Source organism: Aulostomus chinensis, chromosome 17, assembly GCF_037954235.1.
Source record: "Aulostomus chinensis isolate RoL2024-O1b breed Wild chromosome 17, RoL_Achi_v1.0, whole genome shotgun sequence".
Lineage (NCBI taxonomy): Eukaryota > Metazoa > Chordata > Actinopteri > Syngnathiformes > Aulostomidae > Aulostomus > Aulostomus chinensis.
The window spans coordinates 4,905,561-4,930,233 of record NC_141336.1 but is presented as its reverse complement, the minus strand read 5'-3'; the positions used below and the strand labels follow the sequence as shown (position 1 = coordinate 4,930,233).

The 24,673-nt window shown below is 44.2% G+C and overlaps 2 protein-coding genes across 5 annotated transcripts; one reads left to right on the top strand and one right to left on the bottom strand.

The window, feature by feature from the left end:
* Nucleotides 1-261: 261 nt before the first annotated feature.
* Nucleotides 262-7,891, bottom strand: coa8 (cytochrome c oxidase assembly factor 8). Its single transcript, XM_086181795.1, has 5 exons — nt 7,616-7,891; nt 6,231-6,428; nt 2,985-3,048; nt 1,830-1,920; nt 262-410 (listed from the first exon to the last, which is right to left on the bottom strand). Exons 1-5 carry the CDS (start codon nt 7,766-7,768, stop codon nt 302-304), a joined length of 615 nt encoding a protein of 204 aa, XP_086037921.1. The 5' UTR covers nt 7,769-7,891; the 3' UTR covers nt 262-301.
* On the top strand, nt 6,793-24,338 carry bag5 (BCL2 associated athanogene 5). 4 transcript variants are annotated; one of them, XM_086181789.1, is made up of 3 exons: nt 6,793-6,872; nt 13,395-14,291; nt 16,869-24,338. In XM_086181789.1, exons 1-3 carry the CDS (start codon nt 6,835-6,837, stop codon nt 17,407-17,409), a joined length of 1,476 nt encoding a protein of 491 aa, XP_086037915.1. In that variant the 5' UTR covers nt 6,793-6,834; the 3' UTR covers nt 17,410-24,338. The 4 variants fall into 4 exon arrangements, with proteins under 4 accessions (XP_086037915.1, XP_086037918.1, XP_086037917.1 ...); XM_086181792.1 differs by lacking the exon at nt 6,793-6,872 and adding an exon at nt 8,399-8,851; XM_086181791.1 differs by lacking the exon at nt 6,793-6,872 and adding an exon at nt 8,400-8,974.
* Nucleotides 24,339-24,673: the final 335 nt, after the last annotated feature.

Sequence of the window (24,673 nt, the reverse complement as noted above, 5' to 3'; positions counted from 1 at the left end):
TTTTCTTCTAGGCTACTGCAGGAATGATTGAGCAACAGCAGCACAAAAAAATGTGTCACAGAAGAGGAACTATCAGTTGTTTCAACAAGCAAAGCTGTGTTGAAGCAACAGGACATGTTTGGAGCAGGTCAAAACACACTTTGGCACTTTTTTGGCCATTTTAGGGGTTGACTTGAGCGTAGAAGCCCCATTTGTTTAAAACATCCAATAGAATCATTGTCTTTAAATTCATACCAGCTGAACAAGTGTGAGGTGCATGAAGCATGACAAGTCAAACCATGACAGGGAGATTTGTTTATTATCAGGTTTTGGAGGCAGCGCTCCATCTCTTGATAGTTCTCTGCCATGCCTTGTGCAGGGTGACTCGAGCCATGAGGAGGGTGATAGTGAAGTTACGACGATACCACTCCCTGGACAGAAAAGGAGAGGAAAAAGAAGAAGTTAAATTCATCTTTATCAGACTGTTGTGTGCGTAGTTCATATTTGATCAGCTCCACTACGTTTGGCATGGAGGCTCTAGGGGCTACGTGAGTTCTACCAGTGTAAAGGGGAAAAAATTATTCTTAATATTTTTATCCTTTCTCTGCTGACGTCACGGTTGAGCTGATGTTAGAAAAGGCTGAGGACTATGATTGAGCCCCATGCTTCCCTAACTGGGGTATGCAAAGTCACATCATCACCTGAAGTGTCCTTTCAAAATCTTCCATCAATAATAACCAATATTTGATGTGTTTGACACCCATGTTCTGTGGTGAGTCACTCCTATTCTTCCTCTAGTGGGCTGAGCTCTGACCCTGATCCATCTCGCTCCACACACCTAAAGAAACCAAACACTAGCCAATCAGATGGCGGAGTAGGGCTGTGGGCGGGTCCACTGAGGCACACACTTTGTAGCCCTGTGATCACTTCCTCATGGGACAGAAAAAAAATGAGGCTCTTCAAGCCTGAGCCAGGCAAGATGGATCTCCTGTGCTGCATGAGGATGCTGAGACCTGCTAGTTAGCTTAGCACAATGAATGGTAACGGATGGGAAATGTTTGTAGAAGTCAGTGAAAGTCAATCAATATCCAGAACAGTCTTTGCCTGCATTCATACAATCAGGTTTGGGTATCACGTTCACAATCAAACTCAAAATGACAAGATGTTGTAATTTTAGAATCATACACATAGACAGATCAATTTTCCTGACTGGGCGCAATGATTTGACGCAATTGCTGCTAATCATGGCCAACTTTGATTCCTGCTGAACAAACCATCACCCTGAACCTGGTCTATCTGAGGAGTTTTGACAGAGGTAGGCTAGCCTGCCCACCCGTGACTATTCATTGAGCTAAGCCTCCTAGTAGTCAGCTGGTCTCTGAGGTTCTCAGCTCCGTGACGCAGCACAGAGGAAAGGAGATCTGTCCTTTGGTCTGGCATGATGGACCACGAGAGCATTTCCTGAAAAGTTGGTGTGTAACTTTAAGGGATGGAAGGGGAAATTCAGTTGCCTTTCTTTTTCTACCCAAACAAAAAACAATTACAAAAATAACTCTGACACAGTTGTGCAATAAGACTGGGACTTCAAACCCACACAGAAAAAAAAACAAAAAAAAAACACAAGGGTGACATATGTGAGCCGAAAACACAAATTTCTTTATAGAGAATTCACAAATATAAAAACACACCAGCCAATTTGCAATGCTAATTCAAGAAATGCTCTTCAAAGCCTTCTGTTTGTTGTTCTCAGTACATGAGATGCAGCATTAAACCATCGTGGTTAACACCCACAGCTCCCGTGGAGACAGATGCTCCAGCACCATGGGAACAACTGCTGCAACACAACTCACTTGTTATAATTTGCATGTCGTATTCTATTTTTGTCCAGGAAGCTTTTGTAGAACACAGCCATTTCTTCACTGTTCAGGGAGTGCCGGTGTCCTGAGGGGGAGGGAAGGCGCAGCAGACAACATTATATCTCATTAGGATGCATTTTCTTTTTAAATAAGCAGCCAATGCATAAAATAAGTGCTGTTCGCTGTGTTTTTGAATTGTCACTGTTAAAGCAACGTTGTGTGGCTTCTGTGGAGCAGCAGCGGCCTCTGCTGACACAAGTGGTACTGCAGGATTTTACTCATGCAGCATCTACGTCCTGATGACAATCGAGGGAGCAGATATGGATCTCTCCTTGGTCACTTAGACAGAAGGGAGAGAAATGTTTTGCTGAATATTAGATTGATTCCACGGAAATCAATTTTTACCAGGGAACATCGATTCGGTCGAAGATGTCAATCAAAACAAGCAGTTACCTTTATAAATAAACAGAATTTATCTGCAACTAAAAAGATGTGAAATCTGACCCGAATTCTTCAGGGCTTCGAAGCTTCATTGATTGCCATGGCAATCAACTCCCACCTCAGTATTTGATGGGGTTGTATGTTTCTTTTCTTCAGTAGGCCACATCAATCATCCAAAAAAGGCAGCGGTCGTGGCTCAACATTACAAATATTATTCATGAGGAACTGTCATGACTTATTCTTGGACAGAGCTTAAATTTCATAGTTTTCTGAGTCCCAGGTCTCATCTTAAGTCCTGCTGTTGACACGTGGCCTCTCCACAGCCACTACACAGGTCAAAAAAGCCACACATCTGGAACAACTTCCAAATTTGCAGAGACAATCCCCAAAAAGTCGAGTGCCAGGTCTGCCAAAGGAAGGTGGCATGTCACAGATCCACTAGGATTTTGGCTGATCATCCGAAAAAAAGTAAGTCACTGCTGAGCCATCACACTTGCTTGAAATGTCGATGGCTAATGTTTGCTTAGTTAGTGCGGTCTGCATTATATTGTCAGCCCAAGTGACATATGGCAAGGACAGTGCATCAGGGCGCTAGCAAGTAGGAATGAAAGTCAGTGCGCCAACATAAATAATCTCTGGGAATTTATGTGTTCCTAAATGAAATCTGTTAAAGAGTTTGTGTGTAAATGAGTCTTAACTTGGCCTTACCTTGCTTGTCTCTTATAGACAAGCCTTTAGCTTTCAGCTTAGAGATGATGAAAGCATCTTTTTCCTGCAGAGAAGCCATGAAGAAATTTTAAAAAAGACAGGGAAGATGATGAGATGCAGGACTTTGACAGGTCTCAACATGAATGGTTTTCAAAATTGACTTCCCCTGACACAAACTAATTTATCTTCTTCTATAATGACTGGCCCATCCGTAGCCTCGTTCGTAAAAGTTTCCGCAGGGATGTAGAAGGAAGTTGGATGCTCTCTCCTTGGCTACGTTCATCATCACACCCACAAATCAATTAGACTTTCAACTCTTTCTACTGGGTGGGAGAGTTGTTAAGAGTTATTAGCCCTACATGGCCCCGGGCCAGCCTTGAGCCGTGCGAGGGTTTAAACTGCTAATTCTCAGCTCAAGAGGCAACTAACAGAGAGAATGCTGACAAGTGGAACCTGAGTTGGGATCAAAAGTTGAAATCATTTTTTTCAAACTGTTAGTATTTGATTTCGGTACACACAGAAGAAGAATGACAGCTCCTACCGCAAATCTAAATGTTTTCCTCTGAAATGCTGCTCTCTGCTGGTGAAAACTCAAACCTGCATACCACAGAGGAGTCAGCGTTGTGAAAGGCTCACTACTTCCTGCAGTGACACCATGTTATTGATTCAGAAGGCGCAATGAGCTGCTTTTGCAAAAAAAAAAGAACACCTGTTATATATCATACTGTATGTCTTAAAGCTACAGCCCATCATATTTTCATAGGAATGAACATTCCTCCCATTCAAGCCCTCGCCTGATGATGTCTCACCATCATCGCCGGGTGAATCTCTGCATTTCACACAAGATGGAGTTTGTCTGTGGCGACACACTGAGCACGCTCTGTGGGCAGAGCACCAGGGACCGATAGCTACTTCCAGTTAGCACTATGCTCACTGGAATGTGAATAAGTAATTTCATCATGTGGTTCTTTAAGACTCAATAAAGGTTCATCACATTTATCAAATTATCAATCAGAAATCACTTTAATGCCCAAAATACTGCTGGGTCCCTGCTCCACCAGTTCAGTTTGTTGTGTCTACTGTGCAACACCAAACAGAACCAGTGTCTGAAAAAAAAAAAACACATTGCAGTTTTGGGTTTCCTGTTGAAGTGGTTCCTAATATTTTACTTTAGCAAAATAAAAACTTATAGTGAGATTGGAAGTAAATACAATGGTAGTTTTCTTATCGTGTTATCTCAGCATTTGAACAAGCGTTTGTCATTACTTTTTGTCAGCTAACATTAAAACTAGCTTGTTCTGTTGTTTACTTTGATCAGAGTTGATTGTGTAGAGTCCATCCATCCATTTTCTACCTCTTATCCAGTTAAGGGTGGTGCAGGGGGCTGGAGCCTATCCCAGCAGCCTTTAGGTGAGAGGTGGGGTTCACCCTGGACAGGTCACCAGACCATGGCAGGGCCAACACATAGAGACAGACAACCATTGGCTCTCCCAGTCACACCTACGGTCAATTTAGAGTCTGGATTAACCTCATGGGCTGCACGGTGGTGCAGTGGTCAGCACTGTGGCCTCACAGCAAGAAGGTTCTGTGTTTGAGTCCCCGCTCGGGCACGTGATCTTTCTGTGTGGAGTCTGCATGTTCTCCCTGTTCCTGCGTGGGTTCTCTCTGGTACTCCAGCTTCCTCCACAGTCCAAAGACATCAAGAGGGGACGAGGCTGATTGATACTCTAAATTGACCGTAGGTATGAATGTGAGTGTGAATGGTTGTCTGTCTCTATGTGTTGGCCCTGCGATGGACTGGTAACCTGTCCAGGGTGAACCCTGCCTCTCGCCCGTTGACGCTGGGATAGGCTCCACCCCCCGGTGACCCTTAATGTAGGAATAAGCGGAAGACAATGGATGGATGGATTGATTAACCTCGTCCCCTCTTGATGTCTTTGGACTGTGGGAAGAAGCCGGAGTACCGGAGAGAACCCAAGCAGGAACAGGGAGAACATGCAGACTCCACACAGAAAGATCCCGTGTTCCAAACGGGGCTCGAACCCGAATCCACTGAACACGTTTTTTGGGTTCTGACGCTGTTTTCATTTACAATTCTACAATTTCATTTAGCAGACGCTTTTGTCCAAAGCGACGTACAACACAAGCAAGAATTCAGACTTAAGGAAAAACCCATAGGAAGCGCAAAAGTGCTTCAGTTGTGATTTGGTCACAGGTACTGCCATCTAGTGGCAGAAGAAGTGTCGCACCCCCCCTCCTTTTTTTTTTTTTTTTGGACAAACATACAACATCACACAACACAGTTAGTGCTACATAATCACTAAGTGCTGGGTCTTGGACCCTCTGACTTATTCTACCCCAAAGAGGAGAAGAGTCAGGTTCAGTGCCTCGGTGCTCTCTGAACAACTGAGTCTTCAATTGTCTCTTAAAAGTAGAGAGGGACTCAGCAGAACGCACAGAGTTGGGTAGTTCGTTCCACCATTTGGGAACAATGGAAGAGAAGAGTCTGGCTAGGGATTTGGAGCAGCGCTGGGCTGGAAGCACCAGGCGTCTTTCGCATGCAGAGCGTAGTGGGCGAGAAGGAGAGTAGACCTGGATCAGGGATTCCAGGTAGGCTGGAGCCGTTCTTGTGACTGTTTTGTAAGCCAAGAGAAGTGCCTTGAATTTGATCCTGGCTGCCACTGGAAGCCAGTGAAGAGAAACCAGCAGTGGGGTGACATGTGCCCTTTTGGGCTGGTTGAAGACCAGACGTGCTGCTGCATTCTGGATCATCTGCAGAGGCTTGAATGAGCCTGCAGGGAGGCCTGCCAGAAGAGAGTTGCAGTAGTCAATGCGTGAGATGACAAGAGCCTGAACCAGAAGCTGTGTGGTCTGTTGGGTCAGGAAGGGTCTGATCTTCCTGATGTTGTAGAGGGCATCACGGCAAGACTGAGAAACTGAGGCCACATGAACCTTAAAGGTCAGCTGGTCATCAATCATGACACCCACGTTTCTGGCTGAGTTTGTGGGCACAACCACAATGCTGCTCTTTTTATCAACGAGACATGAGGTGTTGGTGAGTTGGAGTTTGGCACTCACTGAATTCACAGGCTCAGTTTTCAAACACACCTGATGTAGCTGACACTGCATTTCTTCAAAAGAGAGGTTCATTTAATGTGTCAGAAAGCCGTAAATTGTTGAACGCCTCAGTGCGCATTAACATTAATTTCCTTCATGCATTGTTTCTAATGAAGAGCACATTTGAACCTTGCTGAAGGAGATGTTCTGCTCGGTCCAGAACTTGTGGTTCCAGTCCTCCGTCTCCTGCCTCAGGCACCGCACACGTTTCTCCAGCTCTGTCTCGTTCTCAGAGATGTGGTAGACAATCGGCCGCAGGTTTGACAGAGGGTTGGGTGGACCGACCCAGTCGTGTGTGGAGTCAGGCGTCGGTCGAAAATTTGATCTCTGTGTACAAATACACACCAGATCAATAAATTGATTGTACTATAACTCACAACTCAGAAATGTTCAGGTGTTTTCATGAAGTTTATGATGCTGGGGAGTTACTGGTTCCATTTGTTCCTTCGTCTGTTTTTAGGATTACACAAAACTACCCCGTGATCTGGGTCACAGGGTAGATCCAGGAACCTTAATCTAAAATCATCTGAAAATCAAAAATTAGCTGAGATACTCAACAGAAATATAATAATACAATACTCTGGGAAGGGCACAATGTGACAAATTTACATAACTTGGTAAACTTTTCATAAATACTCCACCCACCCACACACACACACACACACACACACGGATATCACGTGACCTCCGAGCTTCCGTGGAACCTGGTTATCTTTTCTATCCAGCCTGCAAGATGAGAAAAACAGCAGCAACTCCAAGACCACAAAACAGGTAGAAAATGAATTTGGTTTATAATCGTGACACTGATCAGAGTAGAAGTAGTGTAATCTATGAAGTTACAATTACTGAGTTAGGATAGCTTGTACCTATTCATGGTCCTAAAATGAGAATAAATTTCGAGTGAAAAGGGAAAAAAAAGTTACATTCATAATTCCATTTTCAAGATGTTCAATCAGATTGAGAACGTAACTTTAATTACACAAATTTCAAACGGAATCTTGTCAGCTGTGAATTAATCAAGGCAGTAGTGACAGGTGTGTGAAGGAATTCCACTTTCTGATTCTTCAAAATGGAACATTATTACTACAATTTCTTATTTTTGTATTCTCATAACAAAAAAATTCCAACATGTAATCCGGAGCTGAACGACGATGAAAACATATATTAATGTGATTATTTTTGACTGATATTGCAGTGCCACAACACCTCAAAGTCCATGTTACTTTTTCGACTTATTGTTCCGCCCTAAAACCCGCCTGGTTACACCTGACACATCTACTTTATGGTATTAAACACACACACACACACACACACACACACACACACACACACACACACACACACACACACACACTTGAACAGTGGTAAAACTGAGCTATCAGTAAGGCCTTGAAGGCGTCACAGAACACAAACGTCTCATCAAATCACCAGCTCGGTGATATCTGAAGGAGGTGAACATTAATGGCTCCAACAACAACAAAATGTTATCAAGTACCGTGATTCACAGCACGGACCTTGGGTGATTTGCATCGCTGAGGTGCGGGTTTGGAGGCGCACCGCCGGCTAACGCTGACCGGGACTACGAAGCCGTTCGAGCGGAGAGCAGCTGGGAGGGTAAACGGACAGAAGAGCCTCCATGTCGAACATCCCGCTGCTGTGGAAGCCATTAAACCTACTAAAGTGTCTCGAACACTACTGTGCCGAGCAGCTTTCTCACGAAGTCAACCCAACAATATTTGTCCTACTGTTACGAACCGTCGGGTCACATGTTCAACAGTAAAAGGGTGCGCTCTAGAAACTCACCGAGAAAGCCCGGACGATGGGCGTGGTCTCATAGTTCAACAGTAACGGAGGCGTTCAAAATATGTAGTAGCTATCGATAAGATAAATTAAAATGATTCAGCACAATGCTTTGGACATAAACCACTGTACGTAGGTATTAAAAACTGGTGTTTATTGTTTATTGTTATTGTTGTTTTCGTTCCTAAATTTTGTTGCAGTTTTGAAATTCTGCTCCCGATTAGTGTAAGTTCTATGTTGCATGTGAAATTGTATTTCTACTACTACTGCTACTACTACTACTACTACTACGACTAATAATGATAATAATAATAAGTAGTGGTGGTGGTGGTACAAATAGTCGTCATCACCCTTGTGATAACTTAAACTGAAATGCCGCAAATAGTTCTCCTCCCTCAAAGTTGAAAATGGAGGTGAAATATATAGAAATAAATGAATAAAATAAAGGGGCGGCTTGGCCGTCTAGCAACCAAAGGGTCGTTGGTTCCATCCCCACTTCCCCCGGTGATCATGCAGGGATTCTGAGCCCTAATTGGATACAATACTCTAAAGGTCGTAAGTACAGTAAGCAACTTGAATAAAGGCACTTACTTTCTACCATAGATTAATCCGTGCTTCAGTAACAGTCCAACAACATAAGCGGAATGTTTATTTTGCTGTAATTCTATTAGTATTTGTATTTTTAAACTGGATACGACCAAATAAGCAACTTGCGTCTCCCGGGACGTCGGCGTACATAAATGAAGCGCCAACAATGTTGGACAAACAAAACTTACACTTCGTTTCAACCCGTTAAACTGGCAGTCAGCAAGATAAGAGATTCGTCTGCTTTCGTCCACGTCACTATCAATATATTAAATGCCAAAGAAGTATTAATTATCACATGTAGTTTAGGAAAAATGCCGGTGTTGACGTTTTCTTTTACTCCAGCGGACGACGAGACACTCCGGGTTAGTTCGTACTCGCAGGCAGCAAAGTAAAGAAGGTAGCTAGGTAGGCTAATGTTGAGCTTAAATCGAAGGGGCTGCGTACTTTTGTCAAACTGTTCAGATGGCTGTACGCTGGCTATGCAGGTAAGTTAAGAAAAGTAACCATGGCTAGTGTGTTTAGAGCAAAAAGTCCAAGTTATGACTCAAGGTGGGGCAGAGTCAGGTGATCATCGCTAGCTTAGCTCGGCACACACAATGGCTTTCATGGGGCAGCAGCGGACGTGGACGGCAGCTGCTTTGATGGATTAAGCGTGTATGAGGTGTTGTGCGGGTGTTATTTAAGTTTATAAAACAAGTTGTTGTTTTTTGTAAAGCGAGGGTCGGTCGAGGAAGCCCCTCTGGTGGTCTGTGGGAGGGGCGATATCAGCCCGACCGCAGTCATCCAGTCGTGAGGTGCTGAGGCTGACCGGAGCATCATCACTCCCGACGAAATCGCCTTCATTTTTGGCTTTTTCCATTTGCCACGTCCCCCTACGAACTCCCTGCTCTGGCTGATGGAAACAGACATCCGTGAAAATGTGCGCGAATGTGTTTGGAGTTTTGAAAAGGTGAGAAATAATGCTGCAAAAGCTGGTGCTGCTGGCGTGTGTGAGGGAGGATGCAGCTGGAGATGTGCAGGTGTGGTATTCGGTTGTCACTGCTGGTGTGGATTTGCTTATTCTCACAAGGGTCGGTAGATACCGTACAACCGTGTCTTCTGTGGGGATGACATAATGCGCCACGCCGTGCAGGAGCATGGAGCTGGGAAGGTGCTTGAATGGTTTGAGGAAGGCGGTGCTCGCTGGCCGTTACCTCCAGCTCAGATCTGTGGTGTATCATGTTGTGTGACTCACGGGAAGGAAGAGTGACTCCTGCTTACGAGCCTCAGTGCTTTAAGAACACCACATCAGACACTGCCTGGAGCCTTTTCCTTGTCTTTCTTGTGGAGTAAACTGAGGGATGAGGCGTTTGCCAAACTGGGCTGGATTTTGTTGAGATTATCCTAATAAATACTCAGATTTGGCCCGGCATGCGTTCATCCACTGATCTGGAAATACCCAGCCCCTCGCCTTCTTACATAAAAGTACTTTAGGGAATGCTGATACATAATCCCTTCTATTCTAACGAGGGTCAATGATGCTCTGAATATCAAATATCACATTTTTTTTGTCTGGCAGCATTCACATTCAGAAATCACTCCATGCTTTCGGGCACCGCGCTCTGTTGTAAGAACTACAATCTGCTCCTTTACTTAATCCTGTGTGTCACCACAGACATCAGCAAGGAAACAAACCACCTAAAAATTGTGACTCGAAAGACGCATAACATTGAAATTATGGCTCGTTTCTGTTTTTCTTCTGCCTTTAGAGCAACACTTTCTGGTGTTATATTGGCTTGAATCAATATCCTTATGATATTAATTATTTCTATTTCATATTTGTATTTATTTTTTAAAAAATATGTCTTTTAGGCTCCTGTTCCTCCCTGTAATTCATTCGCTAATTCTTGTGGAAAAGTTGAGCTGTTTACCCATCAAACTAACCCATGCATGTGGATCTGATGCCCGCATCATAGGCAGGTAGGGAGCTGGAGGCTTGGGATGCTACGCTGGGGCTCTAAATGCTGAAGTAAATGGCAACATTTTTTTTGTCTTCTACCCCAGAAAAAGGCTTGTTATCAATTTTCATGGATACAAAGATTTTTTTTTTTCATTTATCTTTTTGGGCTGTCAAGCAAACTTCTTGCAGTTTTTTTTTTTTTTTTTTTCAAACGCACCATTACCTGGTGGCCAGGTGCAAGACCACCCCATATTGGCTTTATTAGGGCCTGAGCCTGAAGGTACTTCATTAATTATTATTATTTTACCAGAAAACTAAATAAAATTCCTGTCATCTGCTGAAAATTTAATGTAACTAATATTATTATTCGTCCTAATTTTTGTACATAAATTAGGCCAGTTGGAATTTTAATTTAAAAACATTATATGATAGAAAATTCACAAAATGTCCGTCTAGGAGCACTTCCTGGACTCAGTGACTGCTTGTTTGAGGTGCTCTTTGGATGGGGAAACTTACGATGAAACAGGCTTGAATCGGCACCAAGCCACTACAATAAAGGCTTTTTAAACTTTTGCTAAATGAGAGTGCCTTGGAGTTCTTCTTGCTGTTTCATATGTTGGACAATATTCTGGCTCAGCATGAACCCTAATCACAGTTCTTCCTAGGATAATGGAAAGAGGCAGCAACTACAGGAGTAGCAAAATCATCCAAGGTGGAAATCTTAGCGATTGCAGCCTCAGCGTAGACACATGCTGGTGGGATGAGCTGACAGCGTCATGTCACGGCGCTCTGGGTTGAGCTGTGGAGGAGTTGGGGACCTGAAACCTTAGGCATGCAGAGTTGTATAACCTCTAGGTAAAAATGTCATAAAATAGTCTTTTCGTCTGAAGAAGTGATTCAAAACGTGCCGCTGAACATTTAAACTGCGGTTTTGGTTCTCCTTCCTTATTTTTTAGGAGCCTGTCTGGTTCTTTTAGCCTACGATCTCTGTTTCCACGATGGCTGCTGAGTGGTGAGTCGTACCTAGAAGGACTTTGATGTACGCTGGGCATTAGAGGATGATTCGAAGATTAGTAGGGGTTTGTCTGCTCTTTCTTTTGCGTGGCTCAGGTCAGTGCCCAGGCCAGAATGTCACTCAAGGATTTTGTTCTCTAAGAGCTGCAAAGGTAGCACTCTGGGGGGCCTGTGATGAGTGAAATATCTTTCAGGTTCCTTGTGGCACATTGTGCTCTGGTTACTGTTCATCATCCGATTCAGTTGATTGTATCAAGCGCAGAGTTATTTTGACCTCTATTTACTGGCACCAGGTTTCAGTGACTCTTAATTGCTGCAATTATTTTGACATTATTTCGTACAAATAATTGAACACGGACTTTTACTAGCAGCTGTTTTCATGTTGAGTGATCAGTCACTTTCTGGAGAAAAGCAGCAAATCTCCTCGTGGATGAAGCTGGATTGAAGCTCTTAATTGATCATCAGAATCGTTACAATGTCTGGCGCTAATGAGAACTCTTGTTGTCACGTAGTTGAATTCGGAACGCTTGGCACAGCTTGAGGCACCTGTTTGACCGCATCCTCTACACGTAGGAGCAGATCCACAGACAGGTTTTTACATTTGCGATGTTGGGTCAGCTGCATTGAGTTTCTCCTCAGTATTTAAAGCTTGACGGGCAGGCAGCGTCTTGTGGATTAGAGGTTTATACTCCTCCTGTCAGCAACAAGCCTGAAAGGAAAGCACAGCGATCCTTCGAATGGTTGTCATGTGGGTGTTCTTGTCAAGACCAAATGTAGGTTAACCTCATTCATTGTCTTGCATGCTTGTAAGGGTAGAATTAGAATCAGAATCAATGTATTACGGGATGTGGCCATTTGCTCTTGGATTGTCTTTCGTTGGTTTATCTTCAGATTGATCATCCGTTAAGTCGAACAAGAAATGAGGGCAGACGTGACAAACAAGGTCAAGGTCAGTCGGACCGCGACCAGTGTCTGCCTGTTTCTGTCAATCGATATACTCAAGTGCATATGGAGGGACACTTCGCTGTCTCTCCTCGGAAATTGTAGTTTGCTGTAATGCCAAATACTGCTTTGATTCAGCGTGAGGTTAGTCGCTCAACACCTGTGGGACAAACCCTGCAAATGCGTTGTCATCGGTAGTCAAGTTAACATGTAAGTCGTCACATCATCTTTGACCTGTGTTTGTCAACTCTGTCGCACCACAACGATTGAGTCTCTACTGATTCGTCTCACTTAAGTAGAGAGAAGTCACCGGACTGCGACCAACAGGGCGAAACACAGACCTTCCATTTAAGAAGAACATCATGGGAATAATTAGATTTAATGGGTGACACACCGATTATGAAATTCTGGGTCGCTATTAAGACAGATGTTTCAAATAATAACTCGTCTGATAGCCGATGTCAGCACTCATCATGTCTCTGTTTGTTTTTCCAAATAATTTCGACCTAATTCTTCTTTTTCCTTTGCGTCTCGGTGAGGTCTGACCCTGAAGACTGTCAATCACGTTTGCTCTGCTATTCACAGATGTGTTGATGCTTTGCTGCCGGTAGACTTCTGCAGGAAAAGTACTTTTGTTCTCACACGCCAGCACAGGAATGTCACAGCATTCATATGCTAAAGTGCATGTGACAGTGAGGCTTCATTAATAGCATTTATGTCCGGTGACATTGTTGAAAATTCCTCTGGACTCCATGGAGAATTTTAAATGTTTGGCTGATGTTACTGAGCCTGACTCGTCTGCCAGCCTCTTTGGCAGATATCCAGACATTAGCTGGAGGTCCTATTCAACCATTATGAGAATCAAAAAAGAAACTTCAGAAGGAGTCTATTCATTGTGTTCAGTAGAGGACAATGTTAGCTCCCCGCCCTGTTCCTCTGACACGCTCTTTCTCGCTGCTTTGAGATGTTGCTCATTGTTCTAACTTGCGTACATACTGGCTTTTTTGCAGCCTGTTTGGGAAGCCCTTTGATGGCGGGAAGAGGATGGACCATGGCGGTCCACAGCAGCAGCCACAACATCCAATGGAGCAGCAGCAGCAGGCGTATCATCCGCAGCACCCTGCTATGATGCGTCTGTACGAGGTCCAGAAGGAGGTGGCGTCTCTGGGGCCTCAAGTCTGCACCTTCAGCGGCTTGCAGAATGATCGTGAGTACAAGCGGCTGGAGCGTGACCTGACGCGGATGCTGCTGGAGGTGGACCAGGTGGACACAGAGGGCAAAATGGAGCTGCAGGGGGCACGAAAGCGGGCAGCACAGGAGGTGGAGGGTCTTCTGCGATATTTAGAGGAGAACGCCACCCACCCATCCCGCCTGGCCATTGAGGAGCTGAGCAATGAGGCACGGAGGCTGGTGGATGAGCGTGTGGTGGAACCCCAACGCTCTGGTGGAGTCACTGAGATCAGTGATGAGTTGGTGGATGCGCTGCAGGAGCTTATCCTGAGGCTCACCCAGGTCAAGACCGAAGGGAGGGTGCCACTCCGTAAGGCGCGGTACCGGGCGCTGACACGTCTGTGTGCTGTACAGGATGTAATCGAAGGGCGCACACAGCAGCAGACCCTCTCCCTGCCCCTGTCAGGTGAGACCCACGAGGCCGTGCACTGCATCAACCAGGTGATGGTGAAGGTGAGCGTGGCGCGCAGTCAGCTGGTGGCTCTGCTGATGGGCCTCAGCGGGAGAGACAGTTGTGCACACCTGTCACGCATCCTGACGGAGATGCAGGTGGAGCTGGATGCTCTGGATGTTTCTGGGAATGCAGCAATCAGAAATTACAGGAAACAGGTGGTGGAGGAGATAAATGGGCTTCTGAAACATCTGGACCTGGAGGTGGAGGGAGACGACACGCGCAGGTACGCATCACTCTCAGGGGGCATATGAGCCGATTTTGCCTGAGGCTAGAAATGTTCATTCGGGATTCATCTGTAGATTGTTCTATTAACTACGTTTTGAAAAATGTGACTACAGAAATGTTAATTTTGATTAATGAAATATAGAAAATGTAACCTGTTAAAACATGAAGTCGCCCTAAGTGTTTGGATCAGATCTGGCTTATTTACAACTTTTTTAAAATCCTAAATATTGTGTTTTGTTTCTCCTGGTTATTATTGTCTTAAGATTGTTTGTTTTATGAATCAAAGATCAAAAATGTTAAATTCACTTGCAACGACTACTTAAGTCCCTCTGCAACAGGTGAAATGCTGCCTGAGGAGGGGTTCTAGCACGCAGCGAGACATAAATGGCTGATCAAACCTTGTGTTTCCTGTCTCCTGAGATCCCTTTAATCTGCCCCTGGACTGTTGTCTGTTCTGAAGGCAGCATCCGTTACCCATAAATCTGTGTGAAAGCATCTGCCAAAACAAGCTAAAATGGCTGACCAGACTCTCCAGTAGGGGAGGTATCAAACGCTAGAGGCTGGACGGGCAACAAAGTATTGTCAAAGGAACTGAGAGATTTTGCCATGTCAGTTTTATTGCACATCCCTAAATATAGCAAACATTAGCAGGTTGGTTGACGTCACGCTTGATGTTTAACAGCGTGTTGGTAATCACACACTAATATCAATGCTATTCTAAAAGGTTTTTTTGAACCGAGCGTTGACAAAAGAGGCCATCGGTGTCAATGTAGACCACAAAGCACCAACCTATCAATATTGGCATTTGAGCAGTTGGACTTGGAACCAGATCAATTTTTTGGCAATTTTGCAGTTCTTATCAGAAGAATAGTTTCTGGTTCCTCTGTCTGTTTCAGTGATCAGATCATTTCAGTGCAGGGGCAGAAGTTCACCACGATCTAACAAGAGGCTCCTGTACTTGACAGTTTCGGCTGTGTGCATCACCACCTGCTTTGAATAATGAACTAAAGGAAGATTGTTGTTAAATTCTGATTTGAACTACTCAGCACAGAAACAGTCAGAGGTGAACCAGGTTCACAGTACCATAGATGCTTTCTGCTGGCATTATCATACACCCACTGAGTACTCCCTATGAAGAACATCAGCCTGGAGTAATGAGTCAAGTGTTGTACTTCATAACAGTAAAAATGAACTCACTGGTGTCTCAATGGAACAGCAAACGTGAGGATGACCTTATAAAGTTAATTTGCTCGCAATTATCCAGAACAATTCTGGATAAACCAGCAGTGTTTTAGATCTTTTACCTTTATCCTTCCGACATGTGGAACTAAGGAATACTTCACACTACTGGTTTAAGGGATAGGGACGTGGGAGGACAGTGAGACAAAACGACAGTTTTCCCCAAGAAATGAATCTCCTGCACTCTGTCTTAAAGAGAAAATTTGGAAAAAAAAAATCACAATTTCCAAGAGCCCAAATGGACATGTTCTGAGTGCTCCTTTTGTCCATCTAACAGTCCAAAACCCAAATACTCCTCAATTTTTGACAGAAATGACAAAAGAGCAGCAAATCCAAATATTTAAGAATCTGGAACCAGGAAATGTTTGACGTTTGTCCTTGTAAAAAATAAAAAGTGGAACCATAAATCTCTTATCAGTTTTGTTGCAGATCAATTTTCTTTCCGTCAACTAATGAATCAGTCGATTAGTTGTTGTAGATCTAACAGAGAAAGGTAAAGATGGTGTGCTGAAGCTTTTTTCTTTTTTCTTTTTTCTTTTTTTAAACACGCTCATAGTGCTCAAGTGTCCTTTGACCACTGGATAGTTTGCTCTCACGTCTTTAGTCATAAAGATCTCAAAGTCAGTGCCCTTAAATGATAACCTGACAAAAACCACATCGTGATGATACTTACCACACTTTCAAGGTGCTTTTGTTTTGGCGGTAGGCTTTCCATCCTCTATGAATTTGGGATTTAGTGTGTTGGTGTGATGGAGCTGCTTCGCCTCCTCCGCTCCACCACCAGCTTGGCACAGCTGGGGCTTCTCATGGTCACACTGCAGACATTTTCCCTCCAGACTCAAAAGCACTGCTGGTACTAAATTATTGTTCGGGGGTAGTATTGATTGATTCTAGCATCTGTTATCAGCTCCACTTATGAACATGCTGTTATGAAAAGCTGATAAGTATGTGCTTGGCTCATGAAGGATTTGGCAACCATGTCATTATGTAAGTATGCTGATGAGTTGGGCAGGTTGTGCAGTGTTGCCAGCCAACATGGGGGCCACTGGTTCAGTTCTTGGAGTTGCCTCTCATTTAGTTTGGCATCTGCACGAACACAATTGGCCCCGTCTACGAGTGTGAAGCTGAATGAGGGTATGGTCCTGGTCACTGCGCTAGCGCCTCCTCTGGTTAGTTGGCGCACCTGAAAGTCTTTACTGTCAGGTGAAAAGCTGTAGGAAGGAAAATATCCCAGTTGTGATACTGTGACATAATTGCTGCTGTTCGACCCTCATACGCCTGATTTGTTGTAAAGGAGGCACTTGGCAAACCAGTAATTCCGTATTTGTTTCTTCAGATATGACTTGGCGCAGAACAACTCCATCCGTGAGATTGAGGCTGTACGAGCTCACGTTTCCCACCTACGAGAAGGCGTCCTGAGGCACTGCATGATGGGCGACGTCGGATACAGACCCAAAGCTGACCTGCAGGGCCTCCTAACGCACCTAGACCAGGTGGACACAGCAAAGAACCCATGCATCAGAGAGGCCCGTCGCCGTGCTGTGGTGGAGGTCCAGGCCATCATCACCTTCCTGGACCTCCGTGAGGCCTTGGCTCGCCGCCAGCCGGGCCCCAGCGAGCACCCATCACACCGAGCTGTGTGGCTGGTCTTGGGGAGCCTGTCAGACCTCCAGGCCCAAGTGCTGGGCTTCGACGGCAAGCGGGCTGACAAGAGCTACATGATGCTTGAGGAGCTGTTGACCAAACAGCTGCTGGCGTTGGACGCTGTGGACCCGCAGGGTGACGAGGTGACGAAGATGGCGCGGAAGCAGGCGGTGAAGTTTGCCCAGAACATTCTCAACTATCTGGACATGAAGACAGATGAATGGGAGTATTGACAGAGGTAGCCATTTTGTTAGGTGAGTGATGGGACATCGCTGCAGCAACGACAGGAGCTGATTATCGTTCGTGAGCTGTAAATATTGACTCAAATCCCCAGAATGCACTGCAGCAGCGCATTTTTTTTTTGTCTCGTTGTGGTACTTGTGGCTGACCCTGCTGAAGTCAACGAAAAAGAGAACTCCTTTTGTGAAACACTGATTTTATTTTTTAAATTTTTGTTTGGAATCTCCAGTATGTATGCATATTTGTGTGTGTGTGTGTGTGTGTGTGTGTTTGTGCGCGCGGGTGTGTGTGTTTGTGCGCATGCGCGCGTGTGTGTGTGTGTGTGTGTGTGTGTGTGTGGTCTGTTGTCATTGTATTAGTGTGTGGATACAGAAGCCTGCTGCTGAAGCACTGACAACACCTGCTACAGCCTCTCATCCTCCAGACTGGACTTGATATTGATAACTCACTCAAGTGTGATGAATGGCTCCGCAGTGGCGTCCCCGTGTGACCTGATTAGCTCCAGTTGTTAGATGAGACAGCCAATTCATGTGTTAAATACAGTGACCTAATTTGGGAGAGTCGCCCACCGCTACTTTGAGAGGAAGGCTGATGCATTTGATTTTATATATATATATATATATATATAAAATTTTTTTATTTTTTTTTTTAGAAGTCACATGAAAGGTGGAATCGCTCATGAAGCCAGTTGATGTGTTTCAACAGATGTAATCAGAGGGAGAGCAGTGGCAGGTGACGATGCGAGCAGAGGTCACCCTCCACTCCTGTGTGACCCTGTTCATCAGCTCAGCATTTTTCCATGTCTCTGGTAGCTCTCCAATATCAACCCTCAAAAACCTGGAAGCAGCAGCTGTTTTGGCTGCCAGACTAAAGCAACCAGGACGGTAAAATCTGAACGGGATGTTTATCTCGCCAGCCAGGAACAGGATGCTCGGCAGAGAACAGGATCCCTGAAAAGATGAAAGTACCTTTCCCTGTTGCGCCTTGTGTAGCCGTTCGTCTGTAATGTGTCTCAAATGTTTGTTGTGACTGTGTAGCATCACGCTAGGCTATAAATGGATCAGGTTTGAATTCCAAGATAGAGCGGAGGTGGTGGAATTTTACTGCTGCTGCTGCTGTTGCTGCTTTGGATGTTTGTTTCTACCCACCGCTTTTAACTGGCGGAGGCCTGCGACTGTTAGAGGTCCCCGGGGAGAGGAAGAGGAAGAGGAAGGGAGGTTAAGGCGGTAATATCCAGTGGATTGACACATCAAGGCTGAAGCTCACAGGGCCGACAGTCAGGTCCTGTGTGGTGAAGAGTATTGAAGATGATGGCAGTTGACCGAGCCTTCTAGAAACTAGACGGCGGGAGGGAGGCAAAGGACTAGTCTGAATCTCTGTGCCTTTATTTTCATTCTTCCCTTTGACGGCAGCCTTCTAGTGCAGCGACTGAATAAGGATGGTCTCTCTCTGATATTTATCGATGCACAAGCACTGACTGAATGTGTTAATGAAGAGCACCTTGGCCATTACCGCCACAAGACATTTGCACTACTTGTCAGAAATTGAGGCTGTTTCAAAAATCAACATATATTCTTGGATTTCTTGGAACTTCAAAGGAGTGGGTGTGGTATTGTAGTCAGTAATTTGCGGCGACACTGATAACTCTCCTTGCAACAACATGAGTCACTGTGCTTTCACACTGCAAACAGCCTCGCTGACGGGGCCGCTCTTGTGCTCTGAAGGCATCTGGGCCGCAGAAACCAAAAATAAATAAATAAATGAAATAAAACGACTGTCAAAACAAACCAGTCAGCCAGTCAGAGTCATTCCTAGCTCGTGACCTCCAGAAAGACATACAACTATTCCTATAGGCCCTGAAGTCAAATCTGGAAGTTGATTTTAAATAGAATAGAAAATATTTATAATACTAAGGTTGCCCTCATTGATTCTTCTTATCAGTTCTTTGATGATATCTGTTCCACAGCTGCTCTGAAACATGGCTTCTTAAAGGAAGTTCATCTTTAAGGGACTTGCCTGGTTGTCATAGAAACAATGTTTAAAGCTGCTGTAGAGTGTGTCTTTATATTTAAGTTATCCAATATCTATATTTTCCAACAAACCCAAACCAACAGATGATTCCTGCTCGACTCTGCCATTTCAGCTACGTGGTATTTTAGTGTTGTTCAGCTCCAGGCTTTGTTGCTTTTCGTAGCTTTATTGACACTAACTTTCCCGTTTAGGTTCTCATTAGCATTATTTGTGACTGTGGCAGGAAGCAGTTTTCAGCAAAGTGCTCCAGCTGTGTATAAATTCAACCAGCATTCGTCAAAAGGTAAAGAGGCAAAGCCAGCAGCTAGCTGGATAATTCCCCCAGTGGAAGGTGGAGACCAAAATGGAGCCGAAGAAGAATGTCTATTCGATTAATAGCCAGAAACCTCCAAGGCGGCACTGGAACACCTCACTCAGATCTATCAAATCTCAGTCTGAATGCACTTGGCATTAAAATGAAAACCTCCTTAGAGACTCAAATTTTATACCGAGACTGAACCGAAACATGAAAAAGGCTTTTTGTGGTCCCATCAACTCCATTATGAACGTTCAACTGGAGGCGTTGCCCACCTTTGCATCAGAAGTTGAAGATGCCGGGTCAGCGTTGTGTTGAGCTTAATACGCTGCCTCCAGGTCTCTTCAATCAGTCGTTGCTGCTGTAGGACTGAAATCTGGGACTCATTTTAAAGAACAACATTTGTATCAGAACATGAAAGACAACATGGCTGAGAAATTGTTCGATTACATGGAAAACTGTAGAAATCCGAACACTCGTATTGCTCAGACAACTTGGCACGAGTAAAAACCCTCGATCGGGTACAACTGGCTGACGAGGTGCCGCGTCCAGGCATCATCTCACCGCCTGTTGGTAGTTTGCAGTGTGAACGCATGCTAAGGAGTCAAATATTTAAACATTCAGAATTGACTGCAGCTCCAGTAATGAGGTAAATCTGTGGGACTCTGTAGCTTTCCCACAAGTTGTCTTGAATATCTCTGCTCTTTACAATAAAAAAACATGTCCCAGTGAACTGCCACAGACCCTTGAGTCTGCGTATAGCTGCACCTGTCAGCCTCTGGGGGTGTGAGCTGACTGGTGGGGTCAAATTAGATGAAACAATGTTCATTAGACATCATCAGCCTGCTCGGCTGTTGTGGCAACAGATGCTTTCTCACAGTGAACCTTATGCTTATGCTCTCGCAGACCAAACCAACCCGGACATACCTTAAGTTCACTTGATCTTTTTTGTATGCAGTAATATTTAAAGATGTATGTTTCATCTCTGCATTTATGTACATTGCTTCCTTTTTAGGCATTAGTTTGAAGGATTTATCATAAGTTTTGCACTGTATAAAAATATTATCTGTCTTCACTCTGACATCAGAGTTGCTGCTTTTTCTTTCTTTCTTTGCGCCCCCCCCCCCCCCCCCCCAGTATTAGTGGCGCCTACTTAAGAGGTAGATTTATATTTAAAGGAGTATGTAAGGCTGTGAGGTAAAGCACCTTCTTTTTTAATGTTTGGCTTAAGGGTATTAAGGTGAAAACACACCAGAACAACGCCAACCACGACGGACTGTTGCAGCGCCCCTCATCACATGTGTCTGGGCTAAAAAGTCGCTCTTGAACACTGCAAAGACTCAGCAGAAGGTCCACCAGCGCGTATGTTCTGAGAGGGAATAACCCTCCATACCAGCAGGTGGCAGTATGTGTCATTCAAAACAGGAATCTAGAAAGCCTGGGGGAGCAGCGTTTGTCGACCACTCTTGTCCATTTTTGTCCCAGGAGGGCCACAGATGTGGACCATCAGTCCGACTGTTGTCTCACTGTGTCACAGTCTTAAGAAGCTGGATCAGCAAGATTTAACCAAGAAATCATCAAACATGATCCATGCTGATGATCTTGTCCCAAATATCACCACTGCGCCTGTAATAGCGTGTTGCTTGTATATAGGAAATGGTCCCCAGTACACCATCAAACCAGTCTGAGTTATAACGCTGAGGACTGGAACCAACTGTATAATAAAATCCAATTTGTTGCATTTTGTACATGTGCTTGACTCCCGAATATTTTTCTGTATTTACATGCGAAAGGATGATGCTTTGTTGTTTGTACAGAAGCCAGGTGTCAGTGAGGTCCACAGAGAGTCATTGGAAAGGACAAGGCCAGCAATAATGTCCATATTGTAAATGTGAACAAATCCCATGTAAAGACTCAAACCAGCAAATGTCTGATTCTAGTATTTTTTTCAGCCTGGGTTCTATTTTCAGAGGTCTTTGGCTCAAAATGATTGATGCGGACCAAAATAATCTGAAGCGTTCAAGTACTGAGCAAGAACTAAACTTTTAGCTGGACGGACTTTTACACGGACCATTGCGAAGTGTGGTATTGCAGATGTTTGGCACCAGACTGTCATAAATCGTGTTGGTCATTTAATTGTCAAGCTCATTTTAGTCGCGTGACGAGTAACGGTTGCAATAATTTTGGTTCCTGTCGACCATTTTGAACCAAACACAGGTAGAAACAGGATTCGTTTTGGAAAACGTGCCTCTTTCTTTCTCCTCTCTCAGTGCTCACAACTGTGCGAGTGTTGTTGTTGTGTTTTTTTAACTGAAAAACAGAGCCAATGAACACCTCCCTATACGCGAGTCATTTGAGCCAGGAGTCAATGCAGATTAAGCCGGTTGTCAGCAGGTCTCGGGTCTCAGAGGGTTGTTTGACCTGTCAGAAAGGGGCTTTACACCCAGTTCCCAGTAAATTACTGGGAAAACCTACCAAGCACCATTAGTAATTTCCACTGTTATGACACTCAGCTCCACTCATACTGGGCCTTTAGGAGGGAAAATGATCAGAACAGATTTCCCAGAAAATTGATTCTGGCTCTCATTCACACATGACTCCTTTAAGGGAAAATGCTGGAACTTTTCTGGGAAAGGCTGCATGTGTGAATAAGGCTCACCATTTGTTTCGACAAAGCAGCGGTAATTTGCTAAAAGAGGTGTGAGCTGTAGTTATTGGTTAATGCTTCTCAACAGGAGAAACTGTGTGGGACTATTTTCCTGGGTGGATTAATCCACATTTAGAGCTCTTATGAGCCTGTCTGACTGCGGGATGCTGAATGTGGAACGGAGATAAACTGGAGTTCACCATAACGAAGGAACAAGTCAACCAGCGTCAGTGAGCTCTGTGGCACACAGGAACATCAGGCTTTAGATTCACAAGACAGAACTCGTTTAAAAAAAAAAAATCGACTCCTGGCTTTGGTCTTTGGATGGGAATTGTTGACAGTATAAACAAAAAATATCTCCAGATTCACCTTTTTAAAACCTGATAAATCAGAATTAACCTTGGACCTGTTCAGACATCTTTTTACATGGCAGTTGTTTCCTCAATCAAGTGACATCAATCAAATATTTATAGGAAACCAAGCTGAAAGGCAGTGTTGGTTTGAAATGTCTGCGTCACTATTAAACTCCAGCTGCACGTGCGTCTCTGTGCATGCAGCTGAAGCGCTAACAGCTGCTCAGGGTCGTCTGGAGTGTCTCAACCAGGCGGCACTGGAGTCCATTAGTCTAAAAGATTCAGATGCAGGAGGTGTTTGAAAGGTGGCTGTCCGACGTCTGTCAGCCCTTCACAGGACAAACTCAGAATGGGTTGAGTGACTGACAGATTTGAGGAGGAACAAATGTTTTTGACTTAGTTGAATGTACAACAGTCATTGGGGAATGTTTTGTCCATTTTCATTGACCCAGAGTTAATTTCAGTGAGGAGAAATTGTTGTTGAGGAAGAATGACGACGGCAGAAGAAAGAGTTTAAATCTATTCCACCATGACTGCAGCTTATAAACACGATATCTATTCCACACTAAAAATAACTGATAGAGATGAATAGAGTGCTGCAGGGATGAAATATTTTCAGAGGTCACCCTGGAAGTTGGCATCAGCGCAGATTTCCTTGATCAAAAGCTAATTGAATTTTTACACTGGATTATTTTGAATCATTGCTGAAAATAAACTGTCACACAGGTGCTTGAGATTTAATGTACGTTTGTTTCTCAGCAAGCTGATATTCACAAATAAACACCACTTTTATATTTTGGAAGTGGCAGTGCAGTGGCTACAACTAAAGAGCTAACGCTATGCTATGAACAAACTGCAGCTCAGACGCACGACGTCATTACATTTGTGTGATTTAATGTCCACAACAGCTTCTGGTGTCTCTTTTAGCCACGTTTTTTTTTTTTCATATTCTGCTGCTATTAATGTTTTTCGTACATAAGTAGCAAAAGAGTGTGGTATTTTCTGACATATTAACTCACTCGTACCAAACATTAAACTGTGCTCAGCTCATTTCAACATCATACTTGATTTCAGGCACTTAAACGAAAACCCATTGACTTGGACACGAGGGAAGCGGCTGTTCAACAATACCAACTTATTTCCAGGTTTTAGAACTCATTCCTGCATCCCGCTATCTTTGTGACTTCAGCTTCATTTCAAGTCACACTACACTGGTGTAATTGGGTCTCATATGGTGAATCATAAACACAAGTGAGAGACGGAGCAGCTGGAAATCTAGGATGGTTGAAAGGAGACGCAATCTTCCTTATTGAGCAACAGCAAAAAAGTTTTTCTGTCCTCAAGTCTTAGTTATTGCTGCTTTGCCTTTTTCTCCACAAGTGACAGGATTGTGTTCAGTGGTGGACAAAGTTTATGGTCCTCTCCAAACCAAGTATACGTCTGAAGTCCTCTTCAACTGCATTGATTGTGACAGGCTTTTGCTGTTTCTCCTTGATGCTTGTACAAAAAAAAAGCACACTGGGACTGAAAAAAACTTCTGTGTGAATGCTTCCTGGATGGTTGTGATTTGAATTTGTATTCCCACTGCAAAATAAAGACGGTGTGTCTTTATCAGTGTTGAGAGTGCCTTTTTTATTTTCCTTTTCCTGGGTCTGACAGCTCTCCAGAGAACACGTGAAGACCTGACAGAGTTTTACAGGCGATTACGGGCTCGACAAACTTTTTAAAATGCCTACTCAGGGTTATTTTAAGAATACATACAGCATCACTCAGGGAAGCTGGATAAAAGACACTTCATGCGCCACAAAATCCCTTCCTGCTGTAGATGTGCATTAAAGTTTTAGCTAACGCTCGAGAGAGCTGATGGTGGGAGAGGGAACCAGAGGGCACTTTGATCTGACATGTGGCTGTGGTAGGAATCAAACCTGTGA

What these genes read in the sequence shown, in the direction of transcription:
- bag5 (XM_086181789.1), top strand. Translation starts at nt 6,835, where the DNA reads ATGAGAAAAACAGCAGCAACTCCAAGACCACAAAACAG. An exon ending in ACTCCAAGACCACAAAACAG is followed by an intron (nt 6,873 to 13,394) that starts GTAGAAAATGAA and finishes GCTTTTTTGCAG; the next exon opens with CCTGTTTGGGAAGCCCTTTG. An exon ending in GAGGGAGACGACACGCGCAG is followed by an intron (nt 14,292 to 16,868) that starts GTACGCATCACT and finishes TTGTTTCTTCAG; the next exon opens with ATATGACTTGGCGCAGAACA.
- coa8 (XM_086181795.1), bottom strand. Translation starts at nt 7,768, where the DNA reads ATGGCTTCCACAGCAGCGGGATGTTCGACATGGAGGCTCTTCTGTCCG. An exon ending in AGCGATGCAAATCACCCAAG is followed by an intron (nt 6,429 to 7,615) that starts GTCCGTGCTGTG and finishes ATTTGTACACAG; the next exon opens with AGATCAAATTTTCGACCGAC. An exon ending in CGACATGCAAATTATAACAA is followed by an intron (nt 411 to 1,829) that starts GTGAGTTGTGTT and finishes TTTTCTGTCCAG; the next exon opens with GGAGTGGTATCGTCGTAACT.